The sequence below is a fragment of the Fulvia fulva genome, chromosome 1, assembly GCF_020509005.1.
Source record: "Fulvia fulva chromosome 1, complete sequence".
Classification (NCBI taxonomy): Eukaryota; Fungi; Ascomycota; class Dothideomycetes; order Mycosphaerellales; family Mycosphaerellaceae; genus Fulvia; species Fulvia fulva.
In genome coordinates this window covers 8,044,002-8,067,922 of record NC_063012.1, presented here as the reverse complement: position 1 = coordinate 8,067,922, position 23,921 = coordinate 8,044,002, and the positions used below count along the sequence as shown (strand labels likewise).

At 48.2% G+C, this 23,921-nt stretch overlaps 1 protein-coding gene across 1 annotated transcript; it reads right to left on the bottom strand.

Annotated features, from left to right (window-relative positions):
* Positions 1 to 103: 103 nt before the first annotated feature.
* On the bottom strand, positions 104 to 3,181 carry CLAFUR5_01550 (uncharacterized protein; the record flags this gene model as incomplete). The annotated part of the gene is made up of 3 exons (XM_047900698.1): positions 104 to 1,900; positions 2,021 to 2,399; positions 2,490 to 3,181. 3 exons carry the CDS (start codon positions 3,179 to 3,181, stop codon positions 104 to 106), a joined length of 2,868 nt encoding a protein of 955 aa, XP_047756810.1.
* Between the last annotated feature and the right edge of the window lie 20,740 nt (positions 3,182 to 23,921).

Sequence of the window (23,921 nt, the reverse complement as noted above, 5' to 3'; positions counted from 1 at the left end):
AATCAAGTTCTCTTACAGACGGCCACCACTTTTGTCGAGAGCCTTTGGGATATGTGAGAGGATGCTCGGGACTGAATTTGTATAATGCTTGGGGATTCACCAGTTATATATTACCAATCACGACTGCAAAGCGCAGGCGCCCGTCGCCTTGATTCTTCATCGTCCTCCTCACCGCATCCCTTTCGACTGGTGTGGCATCAGGGTCATCCTTGGTATCCTCCAAGTCATCGCCAAGAAGCCCTTCGTCAAGCATTAGGGTACTACTTTTCCAGCCCCACGACTGACTATAGTTGAAGCGATCAGGAGCACTCTCATAGACAGAGATCATCCTCCCCCCGCGTGAAGGGCTGTAGATCTTGAAGTATGTCTTGATAGTTGGTCTGGCATCAACATAAGGCGGCAGCGTTGGTACGTGGAATCCATTGGACGCTTCCCTGGGGTCATCGTATTCGTTGTCGGAGTCTTCACTGTCCAAGTCGGAACGGGGTCCACGCACTTCTCCCACGGGGTACTCGTCTGCAAGCGATTGGTCCCCAACATCTGTCTGGCTTGTCTTACGGTGCCCGCGCGATAGGAAGCTGCGCATGGTGTTGGCTCGGGCGCTTGCGCTGCCTTCAGGGTGTGCTCCGCCAAGTGGACCGTCTTCGAAGCCAGCACTCCCACTGCTCTCCGCACCGTCCCCGTCCGGACCTTCTGAACCAAGTGTCGTTCTTCTGTGCTGTCTGTGTTCGCGATGCTCGCTTCGAAGGATCATAGCGCGCTCAAGTTGGCCAATACGCTCATCCACGCTGCCTTGCGCAAGACCAGCTGTCCCAGCGATTACCTCTTCGGTCTCTCGCTCTTTTGCGCGATGCAGATATACCCCGAGCTGCTTACTCCGAGATGACGCCACTTTCTGAATGTAGATGTTCCACAAAGACCCTGCGTAGAACACGGTCCTGCTGTACACCCGTTTCTTCTCTTTCAGCAGGCGAGGATTCGGGAATTCAGCGGCGAATCTGAAAGGTGGTAAATGGGTATATCTGATACTCATTGGCTCACTCGAGCCTTCAGCGTCACTCTCTCCCACAGCGGTTGAAGGTCTGGGTTGTGCTGAGGCGGCTGCAAAGTCGGAAGCCCACTGGACGTCCTCGGGCTGGATCGTTGCACTGAATCGACTCGCATGTCGCTGCATGGTACTGCTGTTAGGCGAGGTCGCAACGATTGGGTCGACGTTACCACCCATGACGATGTTACAATCTGATGAAGGTATCCAAAATTTTCGCGCTCTTCCATTTCCATCCCAGGAGCCGCTGTCAATCTCCTCGATATCCTCATCCGGATCGACAGCTCTGCGCTTCCCTTTGGCAATCGCAGATTCGGAGCTTGAGGCTATTGACATTGTTGTATCTCGATTCGCGGTCGCAGCCAGATCCTCGCTGCTCTCTATGCTCAATCCAAGCTCGAGGTCTATCTCTTTCGCGTTTGTGATCTTCTGCCTCAGCTCCATCTGCTGCCACAAAGAGCTGCTGATGACCTTCTCAGGGATGACAGGTAGTCCCAAGATATCTCTCGCGCTGCGAATGTATTGCAGCTGTTCGAAGTCCAAATGCATATAGTGAATGCCCTCGTCCAGTAGCACAAGCAAAGGCTCTACATCCGGGTCAGTGTAGGGTATGATCCATTTCTGAAGACCGTCAGGAACCCCTCTGCCAGTACCTGCAGAACTCCTTCGGTAGACAGCGTCAAAACGAACTGCGAGAAGATTGGCAGCATCCGGAGCTTTCTGGACTCGTCGCTGAGTTCCAGGCACTATCAAGCCGGCCGAGATTGCTTTTGTTTTGAGTCGTGCGTCCAGTATTCGCTTCGCTAGCACCCATCGATCCCATTCGCCATCAATGAAGAACCCGTCCCCGCCAACCTGTCCAGTGTTAGTGTCGAATTTCCACAAGTGGAGATACCGAGTAGCCAACACATCACCGTGACAGACGCGTTAAGCATTGTCTCACGATGAGATCAAGTACACTCCAGACAGACTTACGATCTCCCGAACAATATCACCCGGAATGCCATTCCAAGACCGCAGGGACATCTTCCACCCATCCCTACACAGCATGGACTTGGCACTGGCAAGGATCTTGTCCCCAGCTCGACCGTAATAGTTGCTAGTGACCATCGTGATCAAGAACGAAAGTGTCTCAGGCGTCATTTGTCGCAGAATCGATGATACCGAAGAATCGATCAGATCCTGCATTTCGAGCCAACATCCAGTCGCAAACAAAGCGACCGAGTGCTGATCTTCTTCTACAACACTGACAAAACCATATAGCCTCTTTATAGCTAGCTCAAAAGCTACTTGTGTGATGGAAGAATCGATGTCCTCTGGGTGGATGGTCATTTCTTTCGAACTAGCCTCTAGCCTGATGCACCGTAGTCAGCATGTATATAATCTTGGATATTTCGGCTGTCGTGCTGCTGGAAAGTGTTAAACTCTCTTGCGTACAGCTTACCATGGCTCAGTCAAAGCACTCGAAAAGAACGGCGCTCGATCGAGTATCAGCCTGTGAAGTTTGTATTGCTGGCCGAATGCGTGCACAGTGATATCAGAATGTCGCCCATCTAAAAATCCACGCTTGTAGAGATGATCTGACAACGCAGCCGGCGAGCGTGCAGCACGTCGATAAGACGATGGCCGACGAGCTGGAGCAACATATGACGGGTTGCGAGAGTGGTCCGGCGAAGCACCTGCCTGCACAGCGAACAATCTGTTCAGTGCCGTCAATGTGGAGGAGCCTGATCGGGTGGTCGAAGCTGGTGCCGTTGGGTCATCCGGCTCCTTCTCTACCTGCGGTATGAGGCAGGCACCCACCGTGGTATCTGGGCCATAGCGATGTCCCGATGTTGTTGAAGATTGGAATGATGCGAAGGTTTGGTCGTAACTATGCTCAGGCCCTGCTGATGGATGGACTGAAGTGCCGGCGGAACACTCGGGCTCCATAACAGGACCGAACATAGAAATCCTGTCCGAGGGGCGTGAGTTTGGTGGCAGGCTACGATTCCGACCAGATCCAGAACGATATCGGGGCTCTGGATGTCGTTCGATAGGGGCATCTGCAAAGGACCAGGACGAGGTTGAGCTGTTCTTGGACATATTGGAGCGGGTTGAGTCTTGCCGGTCAGGCGCCCGATCATCGTTCTCCATCTTGGCAGCACGTAAGAAACAGGAAATAGTTGCTGTTATACAAAGATAGCCAGGCCAGCTTTATCAGAGCTGCGCTGCGCAAGCGGTGGGGCATGTCACAAGATGTCAGCGTTCCGCAGCCACCATGGCGCAGATCTAGGTGTCGTGGTGGTGCTAGGCGAGCAGATCGATAGTGCATGCGCACTGGAGGTACTTCTGCGGTGTTGCAGTCTCTCTCTCCCAGAGGCGGCGTTGTAGGCAGCAAATGTGTTGTTGAGATAGCAGTCAGGTTGCGGTTGCGGCAGTGGCGGGAGCAACAGACCACTACACGTTAGTGGGTTGGCACTAAGGGCCTGTCCATTTCATCCTGCAGCCGCCCTGCCTTTGTAATATGCACCTTAAGCAGCTCGAAATGGACAGGCTATATTAATATACACCTATTGCATAATTAAATAGACACCATTAATACCCTGCCGCTACTATAGCTTACCTATATTATATTTTAAAGCGGTACTCGCGATATATTAAGATATAGAGCCTATAGGTAGATCGGATTACCCTAATAGGCTATCCGGACCTATAATATACTACTTCTATAACCTACCGCCTATAAGGTACTTTCTACTTTATTATAGATACTACGTAATATTATCGTAGCCTTATAAAGTCGTAGTAGGTCTGTATTATTGCTATTTATATATAAAGCTTTAGGAATAATATCTCTTAAAGCCTATTATCTGTTAAGATATAGCATCTCAAAGGGAGTTAACAATTAAGAAGTGATCTAGTAGCCTAAGGTATCTACGATAACTTAGCTTATAGAGAGATACCTTCTTATTACGGGCGAGAGTACTATAATAGGGTCGGCCAAAGATATATATAGTTACGCGAGCTATTGTAAGGGCGCGCGTACCATAGGGTCCGAATGAGATAGTTGTTGTTCTACGAAGCTACGAAAGAGGAGCGCGAGGCGCGGCGAAGTTATAAAGTAAAGCCAAGCCGCGCTAACCCGATGCAGAAGGTCCGCGGTTCAGCCGGGCCGACGCAGCTACAGTGAGGGGTCGCGGGCTGCCCGTGACAGTACCCCCCCTCCCAAAACACGCCTCAGTCCTCTGAGCGTTATTCACCTTGTGAGGCCACTTGCCTGTCGAGCTCCATAATCGCGCGAACGCCGAATCATCCTCTAGTGCCCTGTCGTCATCCGATAACATCGCATTCGCTCTATCAAGACTATCCTCGACCGGCTTCCTTCGAGAAACATGTTGCCTAGTTAGCTGGCTTGCCCCAGATCTAAGTCTGTCTTCGGCTCGCACTCGCGTATGATCCTTATGACCAAAGTTGGGTATCATTGCAGGCTCTGTAGGCTCCACTCGAGTATCGAATATGTGCGGAGCAGATTCTATTAGAGGCAAGGCTCGAGGCGACTCATTCGTGACGGTGTCTTTCGGAATGACCCTGATCGAGTTGAGCCCGAGTATCTCAGTGGCTGGTAGGGACCAGTCAGATGGAGCTGCGAAGCCTACAGGCGTAGACAACTCCGGCCGGTTATGGTGAAAGTCTGCAACAGCGGCGGCTGCGTGTTCAAGCATGTCCTCTGCAGGTTGCCAGGTCTCACCATCCTCTTCGTTCTGATATCCAGCCCATTTCACCTTGTACCATGTATCTACTTTGCGCTTGTGCCCCTTCTTCACCTTGCCTGCCCGCTTACGGGTGTACATGTCAAGGATCTTTTCCACCTCGTACATGTGCGTAGGTGCTGCCACTACATCGGCTGCTGCATCAGCCTCGGTGGTGTCAGGTTCGATAGTTATCGGTGGTGGCGGCGCCAGATGCTGCCCTTCAAGTGGTGGGAAATCGGGGTGGTCGGCTCGTTGTAGTAGTGAGGTGTGGAAGCAGTTATCAAGTCCTACTAGAGCGTCTGATAGTTTCAGTCGATAAGAGAGTCTGGCCGGCATAACTTCCGTGATCTGGTAAGGGCCGGCATATCTCCTGTCCAGCTTCTTAGATGGTCGAGTCGTGCGGATGTTCTTGGTGCTAAGATACACCCAATCACCCACCTTGTAGTCTGGAGGAATGCTTCGGTGGCGGTTTGCTGCCTCTGCTTGGAGAGCTTGTGACATTCGCATATTCTCTTGAAGGTGTTTGTGAAGCTCGCAAATTCGACGCACAAAGGTTTCTGCTGATCGCGCGTCCAGTCGCTGGAGAGTGGTCAGTCCTCCCTCCTTTCCAGCGTTCAGGTCAACTCGCTCTATGAACTCAGGGTTGTATCCTAAGGTGGCGTAGAACGGCGACACACCAGTAGTCTCAGACAGGTGATTGTTGATCGCGAACTGAGCAAGGCACAGCCATTCTGCCCAGTCATCCTGTGCCTCGTTGGTGAACATGCGGAGATACTGTTCCATCGCCTGGTTAGTGCGTTCTGACTGTCCATCAGTTTCTGGGTGATACGAAGAACTCAGCTTGCGATTTGTGCGGAGCATCTTGCAGAGTTTCTTCCAGAAGGTAGCAACCCACTGCTTGCCACGGTCTGATGTAATGGTGTCAGGAAACCCGCGCCGACAGAACACATGTTTGAGGAAAAGCCTTGCCGTATTCTGTGCTGTCATTGCGCCAATAGGGATCAGCTCGACTTCCTTAGTGAGCCTGTCAGTGACGGTCATAATGTTGTTGTAGACCATGCCGTCAAGAGTGCTGTCTGGGAGTCCGACAACGAAGTCGACTGCAATGTGTTTCCAAGGCCGATCTGGAACAGGAAGTGGCTGTAGTAATCCTAGTGGCTGGGAGTGCAGAGATTTTGTTGTACGGCAGGTGCGGCAATTCGCGGTGTATCTGCGCACGGATCTCGCTAATCCAGGCCAGTAGAATTCACGTGCTACGAGTTCATAAGTGCGAGCTCGTCCTGGATGGCCTGCTGCTGGAGCGTCATGGTTTATCTTGATTATCCTGGTCTGTAAAGCTTGGTCATTTGGTACCCATAAGCTCCAGCCGTCGTATTGGTTTCGAACATATAGCAGGTCGCCATCCACTTTGCAGTGTGCTGGGTGAATCTTCGCTCTCTGTAGCAGTGTAGGAGTGCGGTCTTTCTGCAGGTCCTTAATCGCGGTCTTGAGCTCGTTATCGGTTACGTACGCCGTCGACATTCGATACTCGAGTTCGGCTTCCCGCTGACTTTCACGCGTCGCCGGTTGTTCAGTAGGCGCATCTCGTTCTGTAGGCATAAACTCTTCAGCTTCAGGGTTTAGCGGTACTGGTTCCTCTTCTTCCGGCGCATCTTCTACTGTTGCCTGTAGTGAGGCGATCTTAAGGAATCGCTTAGGAGGCAGCAATGTCTGATGCTGATGCTGGTTCCGAGGGTCGTCCACCCCCTGCGGAAGGTCCTGGCTGCGTCTCGTCAGGCTGTCTGGCTTTGTACCTTGAAGTCCTGGACGGTATATTATCTTGAAGTTGAACTGTGACAAGAACTCAGCCCAACGCGCTTGTCGCCGATTTAGCTGCTTTGTCGTCATGAAGTATTCCAGGTTCTTGTGGTCGGTGTAAATCTTGACTGGCTGTGAGTCCTCATCATCTGCCTCGCAGGCGAGCTCGGGTCTCCATTCCTCAAAAGCCTTGATGATGGCTAACAGTTCCTTATCATAGATTTCATAATTGCACTCCTGTGGACTCAACTTCTTCGAGTAGAAGGCCACAGGATGTAGCACACCATTCTCGTCATACTGCGAAAGCACGCCGGCGTTCACAAAATCTGAAGAATCTGTCTCTATTACTGTTTCCCTGCCTGGCACGTAATGTGCGAGCATGCCGGCTTTGCTGAACGCAGCTTTCAAATTGTCAAAGGCTCGTTGGCAATCTAGTGACCATTGAATCCTTCTGTTCTTGTGATTGCTTGGTCCGTCCGACTTGGTCAGGTTTGTGAGAGGAGCAGCTATGCGCGAAAATGCTTCGATGAATCGCCTGTAGAAGTTGGCAAATCCAAGGAAGGCCTGGACATCCTTCAGGTTCTCAGGAGCTTCCCATGTCTGAATACATTCGAGTTTCTCGGGGTCCATCTCGATGCCGTCAGGGGTTATGATTAGCCCAAGATACTTCACCTTCTGTTGGTGGAATTCGCTTTTGTCGATGTCCACTGTAAGTCCTGCATCGCGTAGCTTGGTGAGAACCTTCCGCACGTGTTCAATGTGCTCCTCCAAGGTGTCACTGAAGATAAGTACGTCATCCAGGTAGGCCGACACAAAGTCGTCTAGGTGTTCTTGCAAGACCTTGTTGATGTATGATTGGAACGATGCTGGTCCGTTGCACAAGCCGAATGGCAACACTAGACACTCGTAGATGCCGTATCGTGTCGCAAACGCTGTCAACCACTCGTGCCCTTCAGCTATCCGTAACTTGTTGAAGGCTGCTACAATGTCCAGCTTTGTGAAGTACTTCTTGCCGTGCATGCGGTTGAGCGTCTCTTGTATCAAGGGAATCGGATACCGGTTCTTGATAGTGATCGCATTCAATCCTCTGTAGTCGATACAAACACGCAGCCCACCTCCAGGCTTACGTACCACTAGCACTGGTGCAGGAGACTGGTTCGTCTTTTGCCCTGCTTTCCGCACCTTCCCTTCAGATGTTTGCTCGTCTAGCCATTTTTTAACTGCCTCGTTCTCCTTCTCAGCTAGGCCGTAGGGCTTGCGGTATGGTGGCTCTTGTGGACCATCAGGCTTAATGTGAATCTCATGATCTACGCCTAGTCGGTGAGGTGGGAGTCCTTCATGATCCTTAGCTGAGAAAGCGTCCGCAATATCGTGGTACATTGGCGGCAACTTCTCCTTCGGGTTGTGATTGAACTGCTTGTTCAAGAATTGGTCCAGATCATCAGCAGCCATTGCACTCAGCTTAAGCTCTCCGCCGTCGCTCTCACGCCTAGTGGGCATGATGTAGAAGCACTCAGCCCCAGGCCGGTGCGCGTACATCCCCCACGCGCGTTGAGAAACGCCCTGGCAGTCCACTTCTTCATCGTCTATGTCTTCCAGGTCATATGATGAGGCATTCAGCTCTGCTCCTCCTGCTGTGAAGCTCGCTACATCTCCAGTGAAGGGCTCTGGTCCGTACCGTACTGGTGCCTGCTTCTTCTTCTCGCGGTGGTTCAGGGATTGCACTGTTGTCGGTGTCTTATTCTGTAGACAGTGACCAAAGCAGTAATCCGACCTGAATGCCACCTCGCCTGTCTCCCAGAAGATGTTTGGGTTGTGCGCTGTAAGCCACGGCAGGCCAAAGACGATGTCGTATTCGAGGTCGGTGACGTAGCATAACATTTGCTCGTGATGATCGCCTATGACTACGTCTACAGGGGCCGCGTGTGTAATCTGCCGCGCAGTGGCCGTTCCATCTCCCAGTGTTAGTCGTCGGCTTTGCGTCAAAGGGATCAGGGGTATTGTGTATTTGCGTGTGAATTTCCAGTCAAGAAAGAGAGAGGTGGAAGCAGAATCTACAAGGCCTCGAGCCTTTCTCTGTTGTATCATTACGGGTAACACTATGTGAGGGTACACAGCTGGCTGTTGCTTATCCAGTGCGCATGCCGATATCTTAAGCTCCTCACTATAGTCTGTTACCGTCTCTTGCGTTCCGTGTCTCTCAATCTCATGCTCTTTCTGTCCTAGGAAGTTCGGGTGACCGCTGTCTACCACGCTTAGGCAGCGGTCGTGCCATTTCCCTGCCGCGGATCGGCGGCTAGGGAACTGAGGTTCGCGTTCGGATTCGGCGTGGTATTGCGTGGACGCGGTGGGCGATAGTCGCCATCGTACCCATACATTGGGCATTCAGGGTTGGTCGACACGTGAGAACCTGTACGGCAGCGGTAGCACTTACCCTGCTTCTTAAGGTCTTCGCGCTGCTCACGGTTGAGCGTAGGCAGGTTCTGTAGATGTGTCGGCAGATCCTCCTTCTTCTTGGTACCAGCGTACTGTAGTGGGCGCTGTACCAAGGCACCTGCTACACCGGCAGCGGCACTAGCAACTGCGTTGCCGTTGTTCTGGTTGTTCTGGCCGCCATTGCTGTTCGAGTTGCCATTGCCCCGGGGGCGCTCCTTCTGCGGGTATAGTCGATCTGTCTCGTAGAAACTCTCGTCCAGTGCGGTGCACTCCTCGATAACGTCTTGCATGCTGTCTAGGCGGCGGTCGACTTCGCGGTCGCCGAAGGTCTTGATGAAGTACTTGCGGTTCAGTCGGTTACGGAACAGCATGAGCTCGGTCTCATCGGTCCATGACATCCAGGCGCGCAACTTCGAGTAGCGGGCATGGAAGGCTACAAAGGTTTCGCCTTGTTCTTGCTTGCAGGTAGCAATGTCAACCATAGCCTTGGTTCCCTCATTGCGTGTGCCATATTGGCGTGTCATCCAGTCTAATAACTCTTCTCCAGTCTTGAACTCGTTGAAGGACTGCTGTCCAGGCACAGGGATCCTCGGCTTGATGCTTCGCTGAGGATCACCTTGTGTCCACCCATACACGAAGCGCAGACCATCTGCCTCAGTGCGGAAGGTTGCTACAGTCAGCTTTAGGAGAACACTGCTGTACCAGCTGTCGAAATTGGGGTCGTCATCGTTCTTGAAGTGCTTAGGGTCGGGCACACCCTTGCCGATCTCCATGCCGCGAGTGAGGGTGCGGTCAATGGTGAAGAGACGTTCTGGAAGGTCAACCAGTGGTGTCTGGGTGCGGGTGTTGCGCATTCTCGAGTCACGACTGTTGTTGGGTCCTGGTCGCGGACGGTCGTTGTCACGTCCTCGGCCATTGTCGCCACGGTCATCGTCGTCTCCATCGTTATCGTTATCACCACCACCGCCACCGCCCCCTCCACCAGCAGCTTCGCGATACCTACGCAATAGCTGCTCGAGTGAGGTCTCGCGTGGGCGGGAACGAGAGGGTCGGCGGCCTGAGCGGCCCCTACCTCCGTTCTGTGTGGTGTCTCCTGCCTCAAGCCGAGCCTTCAGGTCATCGACTTCTTGTTGTAGGGCCTGGTTCTTCGCCTCAGCATCTTGTGCCTTCTTCTTCTCCTTCTCGCAGATCTCGCTGAACTGCTTGCACAGGTTGTTGGCTTCCTTGTATTTCTTCCCCAGCTCTTGCAACTTAGCTGGGTCGCAATCCTTCTTGCTCTTGAGATCTGCTGCCATTTTCTGTGTGACAAGCTCTTCACTTCGCAGCATCTTGTAGATGCGGTCGTATTCGGTGTACAGCGTGGTGTACTGGGTGTTCTGGAGGTCGTTGGCTCGCTCCATTACATCGAGTTGTCTGCCCTTAGTAATTGCCGTGTTGACTGCTTGTAGCACGAAGTCGTGGGTGGTCTTCGGGTGTTGGGATGCAAGGGTCGTGAGGTTGTCTGGGGTGACATTCTGGTATTCGGATGCGAGAATGTGTTCTGCCTCGTCGAGTGATAGATACACCTCGTCTGGGTCGCCGCCTGGGTTCTCTTCGAGCTTGAACTCGAACAGTTCTGTAAAGTCAATCTCACCACCTTCTTCTCGCTCGAAGGCCTTCTGGTAAGCTTTATCAATCTCTTGTTGTAGCGCGACACCGGTGTCTACTGTGACCCGCCGGTTGTCGTCCTGTGTCTGACTCTGAGGAAAAGAGGAGAGGTCGGGGAAAAGAGATGTGCGCTGCTTGCTTTTGCCCTTAGGCTTAGGTGGCGGTCGCATGCCGCCGTTCGCTGTTTGTGAAGTCATGTTGTCTGGGTTCGGGGGAGGCGTGACGGTGCCTGTATCCTGACTGTCTACGAGCGCGCGACCACCTGCTGATGGTGTCGCCGCGTTGCGTTCTCTAGGCATCTGCGCGCTGTGCGCCTTACCGTGTTCTGTGTTCTGATGCGGCTCTGCGCGTTCTCGAGTTCTGCGGTTCTGTCTGTTCCTGTTGTTACGCGTCCCTTACCTAGATCCGCGATCTGGGTAGTAAGGTAGAACAAACTGTAAGGGCGCGCGTACCATAGGGTCCGAATGAGATAGTTGTTGTTCTACGAAGCTACGAAAGAGGAGCGCGAGGCGCGGCGAAGTTATAAAGTAAAGCCAAGCCGCGCTAACCCGATGCAGAAGGTCCGCGGTTCAGCCGGGCCGACGCAGCTACAGTGAGGGGTCGCGGGCTGCCCGTGACAGCTATCTAAGAGAGCGCGAGAAGCGCGAGAAGATAAAATTGCGCGAATCGAGCTAGCGGGTACTAGCGGCCGCTAGCGCGCGGGCGTACGGCCGACGATACTATATTACGAGGTAGGTACCGAGGAGATGGCGCTATCGCTAAATACGATATATTCGAAAGCCCTTATTAAGGCTATTCTAACGATCTATAAAGTAGGCTACTACCCCTAGAATTAAGGGAGTTCTACCTTATTTAATTTAGAGAGCTTAAAGTTCTCTTTACCCTATTTCTTTAGCTCTAAACGCCGCGGAGGTGCCTAGCTATATTAGGCAACTCTATCACGGGCAGCCCGCGACCCCCTACTATAGCTATATCGGCCCGGCTAAACCGCGGACCTTCCGTATCGGGTTAGCGCGGCTTAGCTTTACTTTATAACTTCGCCGCGCCTCGCGCTCCTCTTTCGTAGCTTCGTAGAATAATAACTATCTCGTTCGGACCCTATAATACGCGCGCCCTTATAGTTTGTTCTACTACCCTACCTAGATCGCGGATCTAGGTAAGGGACGCGTAATAATAGGAATAGATAGAACCGTAGAACTCGAGAACGCGTAGAGTCGTATTAGAATATAGAATACGGTAAGGCGTATAGCGCGTAGATACCTAGAGAACGTAACGTAGCGATATTATTAGTAGGTAGTCGCGCGCTCGTAGATAGTCAGGATATAGGCACCGTCACGCCTCCCCTAAACCTAGATAATATAACTTTATAAATAGTAAACGGCGGTATACTACCGCTACCTAAGCCTAAGGGTAAAAGTAAGTAGCGCGTATCTCTTTTCCCCGACCTCTCCTCTTTCCCTTAGAGTTAGATATAGGACGACAACCGGCGGGTTATAGTAGACACCGGTGTCGCGCTATAATAAGAGATTAATAAAGCTTACTAGAAGGCCTTCGAGCGAGAAGAAGGTAGTAAGATTGACTTTATAGAACTGTTCGAGTTTAAGCTCGAAGAGAACCTAGGCGGCGACCTAGACGAGGTATATCTATTACTCGACGAGGCAGAATATATTCTCGTATCCGAATACTAGAATGTTACCCTAGACAACCTTACGACCCTTACATCCTAACACCCGAAGACCACCTACGACTTCGTGCTATAAGTAGTTAATACGGCGATTACTAAGGGTAGACAACTCGATATAATAGAGCGAGCTAACGACCTCTAGAACACCTAGTACACTACGCTATATACCGAATACGACCGTATCTATAAGATACTACGAAGTGAAGAGCTTGTTATATAGAAAATGGTAGCAGATCTTAAGAGTAAGAAGGATAGCGACCTAGCTAAGTTATAAGAGCTAGAGAAGAAATATAAGGAAGCTAATAACCTATATAAGTAGTTTAGCGAGATCTACGAGAAGGAGAAGAAGAAGGCACAAGATGCTAAGGTGAAGAACTAGGCCCTATAACAAGAAGTCGATGACCTAAAGGCTCGGCTTAAGGTAGGAGATACTATATAGAACGGAGGTAGGGGCCGCTTAGGCCGCCGACCCTCTCGTTCCCGCCTACGCGAGACCTTACTCGAGTAGCTATTATATAGGTATTACGAAGCTACTAGTAGAGGTAGCGGTAGCGGTAGTAGTAATAACGATAGAGACGACTATAACCGTAGTAACAATAGCCGAGGACGTGATAACGACCGTCCGTAACTAGGACCTAATAATAGTCGTAACTCGAGAATACGTTGTTGAGAATATGCAGGTCATAGGGTCAACATTGAGTGCTTAGGGGGATTAGTAATCAGGGCTTGCTAGTCAAGTCCTGAGTACAGCTGTCCCTCCTGAAACACCTACACCAACACCGGCGATACTGTATGTAGATACACGCTATCCCATTGGGTCCTTCTTCGTCTTTGGTGTGATCCGCCGTCTTCCACTGCTGCGCAACTCGTACCTGTTTAACAGGTTATGAGCCCGGGTTAGCAACTCGGTGTTTCACCCTCGACAAAGTCGTATTGGAGTTATTCCTCTTCAGAACAAAAGGAAGGCAGACTGGAGGCCGCACCCGCATTGCACAGGAAGCTACAGCCGCGCTGTAGGTGCATATAAGACGTGAAAGAGCCTAGTGAGGCACTGTCAGACTCCGAGTCAGGGAGCCTGTGCCAATACCTCAGACAAGTGGGCGAGCTTACTGAGAAGAGTCGCTCTCCGGACATCGCGTTCGCATCGACTAACTGTTCCGTCTGAGAGAGCCGTAGTGTCTCAGAACACCCTCCCCTGAGAGAGCTACAGACAGTGTCTCAGAAACACGATCCTTACGACCGACTTTCCTCGCTTTCTTGTGGACAGCCATTCTCTCCACTATCAACCTCGCGTTCGGTTCACCTCCTATCGATCCGATCGCGTACGAACGAATACCTTTCTTCTGTAGGCAGCCATCCTGTCCTATATATAAAAGCATGGAGGAAACCGGACACAGCACCCTTGGTAGGAGGAGAGCAGCACCTATCCTAACCAAGGACAACTAGAGGACATGGTTCTCATTGATACAAGACCATCTTGAAGCTCAAGATGTGCTTTGGGTTGTAGATGGAGGCCATCTATTATCAAGCACACCCAGCTCCTCAACACCATCTGAGTCATCAGATCCCTTACCTGGACTTGAAGAGTCAAGATACAGTCCAGTTTGGAGGAAAGCAAATAGATGAGACAAGCTGGAGAGATCTGGCTCAAGATGAGGGCAAAGTACAGCAAGGTTCATGCTGCATATGCAATGACAGTTGTTCAAGAATTGATCAACTTCAGAATGATAGATGGCATGACCATCAGACAGGCCTGGGTCCACCTTGGCAATCTTGTAAGAAGGATTGCTGAAGTTGACCCAGCAGAGGCTCACTACAGAGAGCCTACAAGGAAGCTGAAGCATCTGCTTCAAGCCCTGCCTGAGGTGTATCTTGGGACCAAGAACACTATCCTGGCCTAGCCAGGACTGTCATATGAAGATTGTCTACAACTGCTTGAGTCACATGAATCCAGGCTGGAAGTTGCATCCAAGGAAACAGCAATGTTTGTAGGAAGAGGTTTCCAGGGCAAGATCACCTGCCATCTCTGTGATGGTGATCATGTGATCAAGGATTGCCCACACCTCTCTGGAGCCAAGCATGCTGTCAGGAAGGACAAGCTCAACAGAGGAAACACCTCTGTTGCAAAGAGACAATCATCACCACCGAGAACGAGGTCCCCATCCCCAAGCCTGAGGGACATCCTAGTGGTGATGAAGGACCTTACAAGGAAGAGCCTGTGCAACCCAGGAAGACTTATCAGACCCTGAGACACCATCAGAGGATGATGAAGTTGATGAGGTTGCCCATTCAACTGTGGAAGCCAAAAGCAAGTACCCCTCCTCAGAGTGGTTGCTTGACTCTTGTGCTTCATCCCATATGACTGACCAGGATTCACTTTTCAGGACCCTGAAACCTCTTCAGAAGAGGAAGTGGATCAAGGTTGGGGGTGGCTACCTACATGCCACACATGAGGGGAGTGCAGTGATGGGTGGTCCTTCTGGGAAGCAGATTGTCTTGAAGAATGTTTTGTTTGTTCCTGGCCTTGGAGTTAGCCTTGTTTCTTGGAATCAGTTCAGCCAACAGTTTGCTGTCCAACCACCCAGTTTCACCCTCAAATCCCTTCCTGGAAAACCTGTTGTCCAGACAAAGCTGAGAGGGGGTGTTCCATTCATTCAAAGTGTTTCAGAGCAGCTTGAAGCTATGCCTCAAGCATATGCCTCTCTATAGGAGCATGACTTGGATCTGTCCAAGTTAGGTACACATTTTGAGTGTGAATTGGAACAGGCTATGACTGCCACTGAGTCCCAGGACCAGTGGGAGCTATAGCATAGAAGATGTGCACACCTTAGCAAGGGACTGCTAAGAAACCTGCATAGAGTCACTGACAAGAAAGATCCCATTCCTGTTCCTTCTGAACACCAGAACTGCAAGGTCTGCTCCCTTGCAGACATGAGGAAGTTCAAAGGACCTGCCACAGAGAGGAAAGGAGAGAGGCTGGCCCTCATCTCTATTGACATCTGTGGGCCTTTTCAAGGTGCAGTCTCAAGACTTGGCTTCAAGTACTGGCTTGAGATTGTAGACAACTTCTTGAGGAAGAAGTGGGTAGTGCCTTTGAAGGCTAGGAGTGATGCTCCTACAGCTCTAAAGGAATGGAAGGTTCAGGTAGAGAACAGCTCAAGGTGTTTTCTATCTGCAATCCGTAGTGATGGTGCAAGGGAAATTCTTTCCTTGCTAAAACAGTGTTTGTGCAACTTCCCCAACCTCCAAAAGACATTAGAGAGTACCAGAAGATTGGAGTAGAGGGGACTCCAAGAAAAGAAAAGGAAGAGGAACTTGTTCAGGAGGATCAACCTCAACAGCCACCTCAGCTTGCAGGCAACAAGAGGTCAAGGGGGGATGAAGATGATGGCTCTGCTGAGCATGAAGCCAAGCATCATAGGGCATTGATTGCTCAGATGTTTCATCTTGATCCAACTATGAGCTGGGTTGAGGAAATCCTGAATGATGTGGAGGGATATGCATTTGCTGCTGTTAGGCAGGCCATAGCCTACCGGCAGGAAGTGCCAATCCCAAAGTCCTATAAGGAGGCAGTGGGAGACCCCAATTGGGGACATATGTGGAAAGAGGCAATCCAGAAAGAACTTATTGCCTTAGGAAGCAACAACACCTTGGATCCAGTTGTACTACCAAGGGGTGCAAACCTGGTTACATCTAAGTGGGTTTTTGATGTGAAAAGAATGATCAGTGGAGCCATTGAAGAGTTCAAGGCAAGACTGGTTGTAAGAGGGTTTTCACAGAAATATGGTGTTGACTTTGAAAAGACCTTTGCACCTACTGTTAGGCATGATACCCTTAGGGTCTTCATGGCTGTAGTATGTGAGAGAGATCTTGAGATGCACCAGGTGGATGTGAACAATGCTTTCACCGAAAGCAGCCTTCTTGAAGACATCTACATGATCCCACCCCCAGGTGTCGAAATTCCACCAAATATGGTCTTCAAGGTCCTTAGAAGCCTGTATGGACTGAAGCAAGCAGCTAGAGATTAGAACAAGCTCTGTGTTGCCAAGCTAGAACAGATTGGATCCACCTAGTCCCAGGTGGATCCATGCCTACTCATCCACAGAGGAAGAGACATCATGGTCCTCACCTATGTGGATGACATCCCCATTGCAGCTCCAAAGCTGTCAGATGTTCAGTGGTTCAAGGCTGAATTTAGAAGAGTGTTCAAGATCAAAGATCTTGGGGAACCTGAGAAGATCCTTGGAATGAGGATTACAAGAAACAGGTCCCAAGGTACTGTAAAGCTTGATCAAGGACACTACATCCAAACTAACCTTGCCAAGATGGGCATCTCTCCAGAGAAGGCCACACCCACACTCTCACCTATGGACAGCTATGAGGATCTGAGACCTTCAGCTACTATGGATGAGAGGTGCAACAAACAGGAGTACCAGAGTTGCAATGGTACCTGGATGTGGCCAATGACAATGACAAGGCCAGACCTTGCTTTCCCCCTTGGAAGAATCAGCTCATATGTTGCTGACCCTTCAAAGCAACATCTTAGAGCCTTGAAGAAACTCTCCAGATATCTGAGATCATACCCAGACCTGGGCTTGATGTACAGAAGAGGAGGAGGTATTCTCCAGGGATACTCAGATTCTGATTATGCCATAGACAAGGCAGACAGAGTCTCAATCCTTGGACATGTGTGGTTCCTTTGTGGATCACCTGTGTCCTGGATGAGTAGGAAGCAGAAGTCTGTTGCCACATCAACAATGGAGGCTGAGTTCATGGCCATGAATGCAGCAGCTAAGTAGTCACAGTTTCTTGCTGCAGTCCTTAGAGAGATGAGGTGTCCTGACCTGGTTGGAGAGTGTTCATTCCAACCTAGGATGAAGGCAAGCAGTACTGTTGATGAGCTGAGACCCGTGAAGCTTATGGGTGACAACCAAGCAGCTTTGACCTTTGTCAAAAATGCCCATGTCCATGACAGGTCAAAGCATATTGATGTGGCATACTACTATGTCAGGAATCTCTAGTGGCAAAAGAAGATTGCAGTGGATTACTGCCACACAAAGGACATAGTTGCTGATGGGCTGACTAAGCCCCTCAATGGCCAGCAGTTTCAAAACTTTGTGAGGCAGCTCTAGCTTGTATAAGGGATTGTTTGAGACCTTCTGACCTGAGTGGGAGTGTTGAGAATATGCAGGTCATAGGGTCAACATTGAGTGCTTAGGGGGATTAGTAATCAGGGCTTGCTAGTCAAGTCCTGAGTACAGCTGTCCCTCCTGAAACACCTACACCAACACCGGCGATACTGTATGTAGATACACGCTATCCCATTGGGTCCTTCTTCGTCTTTGGTGTGATCCGCCGTCTTCCACTGCTGCGCAACTCGTACCTGTTTAACATACGTAATACCCGTACCTAGACACTACTAGTTAACCTTCTAGAACGTCTCTTTACTATTGACCGCACCCTTACTCGCGGTATAGAGATCGGCAAGGGTGTGCCTAACCCTAAGCACTTTGAGAACGATAATGACCCTAATTTCGATAGCTAGTATAGCAGTGCTCTCCTAAAGCTAACTATAGTAACCTTCCGTACTAAGGTAGATAGTCTACGCTTCGTATATAGGTAGACGTCAGGTGATCCTTAGCGAAGTATTAAGCCGAGGATCCCTATACCTAGACAGTAGTCCTTTAACGAGTTTAAGACTAGAGAAGAGTTATTAGATTAGATAACACGCTAATATAGTATACGTAATAAAGGAACTAAGGCTATAGTTAATATTACTACCTATAAGTAAGAACAAGGCGAAACCTTTATAGCCTTCTATACCCGCTACTCGAAGTTACGCGCGTAGATATTATAGACCGATAAGACCGAGCTTATACTATTCCGTAACCGACTAAACCGTAAGTACTTTATTAAGACCTTCGGCGACCGCGAAGTCGACCGCCGCCTAGATAGTATATAAGACGTTATCGGAGAGTATACCGTACTAGACGAGAGCTTCTACGAGACAGATTGACTATACCCGTAGAAGGAGCGCCCCCGTAGTAATAGTAACTCGAACGGTAATAGCGGCTAGAATAACTAGAACAACGGTAACGTAGTTACTAGTACTACTACCGGTATAGTAGGTGCCTTAGTATAGCGCCTACTATAGTACGCTAGTACTAAGAAGAAGGAGGATCTACCGACATATCTATAGAACCTACCTACGCTTAACCGTAAGTAGCGCGAAGACCTTAAGAAGTAGGGTAAGTACTACCGCTACCGTATAGGTTCTTACGTATCGACTAACCCTAAATGCCTAATATATAGGTACGATAGCGACTATCGCCTACCGCGTCTACGTAATACTACGTCGAATCCGAACGCGAACCTCAGTTCCCTAGCCGCCAATCCGTAGTAGGGAAATAGCACGACCGCTACCTAAGCGTAGTAGATAGCGGTCACCCGAACTTCCTAGGACAGAAAGAGTATAAGATTAAGAGACACGGAATATAAGAGACGGTAATAGACTATAGTAAGGAGCTTAAGATATCGGTCTACGTACTAGATAAACAATAGCTAGCTATACACCCTTATATAGTGTTACCCGTAATAAAATAATATAGAAAGGCTCGAGGCCTTATAGATTCTACTTCTACCTCTCTCTTTTTTAACTAGAAATTTATACGTAAATATATAATACCCCTAATCCCTTTGACGTAAAGCCGACGACTAATACTAGGAGATAGAACGGCCACTATACGGCAGATTATATACGCGGCCCTTATAGACGTAGTTATCGGCGATTATTACGAGCAAATATTATACTACGTCACCGACCTCGAATATAATATCGTCTTTAGCCTACCGTAGCTTATAGCGCACAACCTAAACATCTTCTAGGAGACAGGCGAGGTGGCATTTAGATCGGATTACTACTTTGGTTACTATCTATAGAATAAGACATCGACAATAGTATAATCCCTAAACTATCGCGAGAAGAAGAAGTAGGCACTAGTACGGTACGGACTAGAGCTCTTTACTAGAGAAGTAGCGAGCTTTATAGTAGGAGGGGCGGAGCTAAACGTCTTATTATATGACCTAGAAGACATAGACGATAAAGAAGTAGACTACTAGGGCGTTTCTTAAAGCGCGTAGGGAATGTACGCGTACCGGCCTAGGGCTAAGTACTTCTATATTATGCCTACTAGGCGTAAGAGCGACGACGGAGAGCTTAAGCTAAGTACAATAGCTACTAATAATCTAGACCAATTCTTGAACAAGCAGTTTAATCACAACCCGAAGGAGAAGTTACCGCCGATATACTACGATATTACGGACGCTTTCTTAGCTAAGGATTATAAAGGACTCCTACCTTACCGACTAGGCGTAGATCATAAGATTCACATTAAGCCTAATAGTCTATAAGAGCTACTATACCGCAAGCCCTACGGCCTAGCTAAGAAGGAGAACGAGGTAGTTAAGAAATAGCTAGACGAGTAAATATCTAAAGGGAAGGTACGGAAAGTAGGGCAAAAGACGAGCTAGTCTCCTATACTAGTGCTAGTAGTACGTAAGCCTAGAGGTAGGCTACGTATTTGTATCGACTATAGAGGATTGAATACGATCACTATTAAGAACCGGTATCCGATTCCCTTAATATAAGAGACGCTTAACCGTATATACGGTAAGAAGTACTTTACGAAGCTAGACATTATAGTAGCCTTTAATAAGTTACGGATAGCTAAAGGGCACGAGTAGTTAACGGCGTTTACGACACGATACGGTATCTACGAGTGTCTAGTACTGCTATTCGGCTTATGTAACGGACTAGAATCGTTCTAATTATATATTAACAAGGTCTTATAAGAACACCTAGACGACTTTATGTCGGCCTACCTAGATAACGTACTTATCTTTAGTGACACCTTAGAGGAGCATATTAAACACGTACGGAAGGTTCTTACTAAGCTACGCGATATAGGACTTATAGTAGACATCGATAAAAGCGAATTCTACTAATAGAAGGTAAAGTATCTTAGGCTAATTATAACCCCTAACGGCATCGAGATAGACCCTAAGAAACTCGAATGTATTTAGACATAGGAAGCTCCTAAGAACCTAAAGGATGTCTAGGCCTTCCTTAGATTTGCCAACTTCTATAGGCGGTTTATCGAAGCATTTTCGCGTATAGCTACTCCTCTTACAAACCTAACCAAGTCGGACGGACTAAGCAATTATAAGAACAGAAGGATTTAATAGTTACTAGATTACTAACGAGCCTTTAACAATTTGAAAGCTACGTTTAGTAAAGCCGGCATACTTATACATTATATACTAGGTAGGGAAACGGTAGTAGAGACAGATTCTTTAGATTTTATAAACGCCGGCGTGCTTTTGTAGTATAACGAGAATAGTATACTACATCCTATAGCCTTCTACTCGAAGAAGTTAAGTCTATAGGAGTGCAATTATGAAATCTATAACAAGGAACTATTAGCTATTATTAAGGCTTTTAAGGAATAGAGACCCGAGCTCGCCTACGAAGTAGATAATAAGGACTTATAGCTAGTTAAGATTTATACCGACTATAAGAACCTAGAATACTTTATAAAGACAAAGTAGCTAAATCGGCGACAAGCGCGTTAGGCTAAGTTCTTATTACAGTTTAACTTCAAGATAATATACCGTCTAGGACTTCAAGGTACAAAGCTAGACAGCCTAACGAGTCGTAGCTAGGACCTTCCGTAGGGGGTGAACGACCCTCGGAACTAGTATTAGTATTAGACATTACTGCCTCCTAAGCGATTCCTTAAGATCGCCTTACTATAGGTAATAGTAGAAGATACGCCGGAAGAAGAGGAACTAGTATAGCTAAACCCTAAAGCTAAAGAGTTTATACCTATAGAACGAGATACGCCTACTAAATAACCGGCGACGCGTAAAAGTTAACGGGAAGCCGAACTCGAGTATCGAATGTCGACGGCGTACGTAACCGATAACGAGCTTAAGACCGCGATTAAGGACCTATAGAAAGACCGTACTCCTATACTACTATAGAGAGCAAAGATTCACCTAGTATACTATAAAGTAGATAGCGACCTACTATATATTCGAAATCAATACGACGGCTAGAGCTTATAGGTACTAAATGACTAAGCCTTATAGACTAGGATAATTAAGATAAACTATAACGCTCTAGTAGTAGGCTATCTAGGACGAGCTCGTACTTATAAACTCGTAGCACGTAAATTCTACTAGCCTAGATTAGCGAGATCCGTACGTAGATATACCGCGAATTGCCGTACCTACCGTATAACAAAATCTCTATACTCCTAGCTACTAGGATTTTTATAGCCACTTCCTATTCTAGATCGGCCTTAGAAACATATTATAGTCGACTTCGTTATCGGACTCCTAGATAGTACTCTTGACGGTATAGTCTATAATAACATTATAACCGTTACTAATAGGCTTACTAAGGAAGTCGAGCTGATCCCTATTAGCGTAATAACAGTATAGAATACGGCAAGGCTTTTCCTTAAACATATGTTCTGTCGGCGCGAGTTTCCTAACACTATTATATCAGACCGTAGTAAGTAGTAGGTTGCTACCTTCTAGAAGAAACACTATAAGATACTCCGTACAAATCGTAAGCTAAGTTCTTCGTATTACCTAGGAACTAATAGACAGTCAGAACGTACTAACTAGGCGATAGAATAGTATCTTCGTATATTTACTAATAAGGTATAGGATGACTAGGTAGAATAGCTATGCCTTACTTAGTTCGCGATTAATAATTACCTATCCGAGACTACTAGTATGTCGCCGTTCTACGCTACCTTAGGCTATAACCCTAAGTTTATAGAGCGAGTTGACCTAAACGCTAGAAAGGAGGGAGGACTGACTACTCTCTAGCGACTAGATCGCGATTAGTAGAAACCTTTATACGTCGAATTTACGAGCTTTATAAGCACCTTTAAGAGAATATACGAATATTATAAGCTCTCTAAGTAGAAGTAGCAAACCGCTACCGAAGTATTCCTCTAGACTATAAGGTAGGTGATTAGGTATATCTTAGTACTAAGAACATCCGTACGACTCGACTATCTAAGAAGCTAGATAGGAGATATACCGGCCCTTACTAGATTACGGAAGTTATACCGGCTAGACTCTCTTATCGACTGAAACTATTAGACGCTCTAGTAGGACTTAATAACTGCTTCTATACCTCACTACTATAACGAGCCGACCACCCCGATTTCCTACTACTTAAAGGGTAGTATCTAGCGCCGCTACTACCGATAACTATCGAACCTAACACTACCGAGGCTAATATAGTAGCCGATATAGTAGTAGTACCTACGTATATATACGAGGTAGGAAAGATCCTTAATATATACACCCGTAAGCGGGTAGGCAAGGTAAAGAAGGGGCATAAGCGTAAGGTAGATATATAGTATAAGGTGAAATGGGCTAGATATTAGAACGAGGAGGATAGTAAGACCTAGTAACCTATAGAGGATATACTTAAACACGTAGCCGCCGCTATTACAGACTTTTACTATAACCGGCCGGAGTTGTCTACGCCTATAGGCTTCGTAGCTCTATCTAACTAGTCCCTACTAGCTACTAAGGTGCTCGGGCTCAACACGATTAGGGTCATTCCGAAAGACACCGTTACGAATAAGTCGCCTCGAGCCTTACCTCTAATAGAATCTACTCCGTATATATTCGATACTCGAGTAGAGCCTATAGAGCCTATAATAATACCTAACTTTAGTTATAAGGATTATACGCGAGTACTAGCCGAAGACAGACTTAGGTCTAGGGCAAGCTAGCTAACTAGGTAATAGGTTTCTCGAAGGAAGCCGGTTAAGGATAGTCTTAATAGAGCGAATACGATGTTATTAGATAACGATAGGGTACTAGAGGATAATTAGGCGTTCGCGCGATTATAGAGCTCGATAGGTAAGTAGCCTTATAAGGTAGATAACGCTTAGTAGACTAAGGCGTGTTTTGGGAGGGGGGGTACTATTACGGGTAGCCCGCGACCCCCTACTATAGCTACGTTAGCCTAGCTAAACCGCGGACCTTCTATATCGGGTTAGCGCGGCTTAGCTTTACTTTATAACTTCGCCGCGCCTCGCGCTCCTCTTTCGTAGCTTCGTAGAATAACAACTATCTCGTTCGGACCCTATAATACGCGCGCCCTTACAAACTCCTAGGTAATAGTAGCCTAGGCTACGGTACTACCGGCGCCTACGGCTCTATAGGTAAAGCTCCCCTAAGACAACTAGTAGTAACTTATAGAGAATGTAAAAAGTATAGAAACTAACGATTAGCTCCTAGACCGGTCTCTATAGGTAATAATTACTTAGCTACGTACGGCGCTTATTCTATCGTATTACCGAGGGCAATAAGAAATAAGGACGACGTCTTTAGTGATTAATAAGGCTACTTAGAATTAATACCCCTATAGCTAGGTATCGGTCGCGGTATCGATACTAGGCCCCCGCCTAACGTATAATATAGTTACGATCCGTATTATAGTAAAGGAAGACTAGGCCGAAGTTACGAAGCTATTAAATAAGGA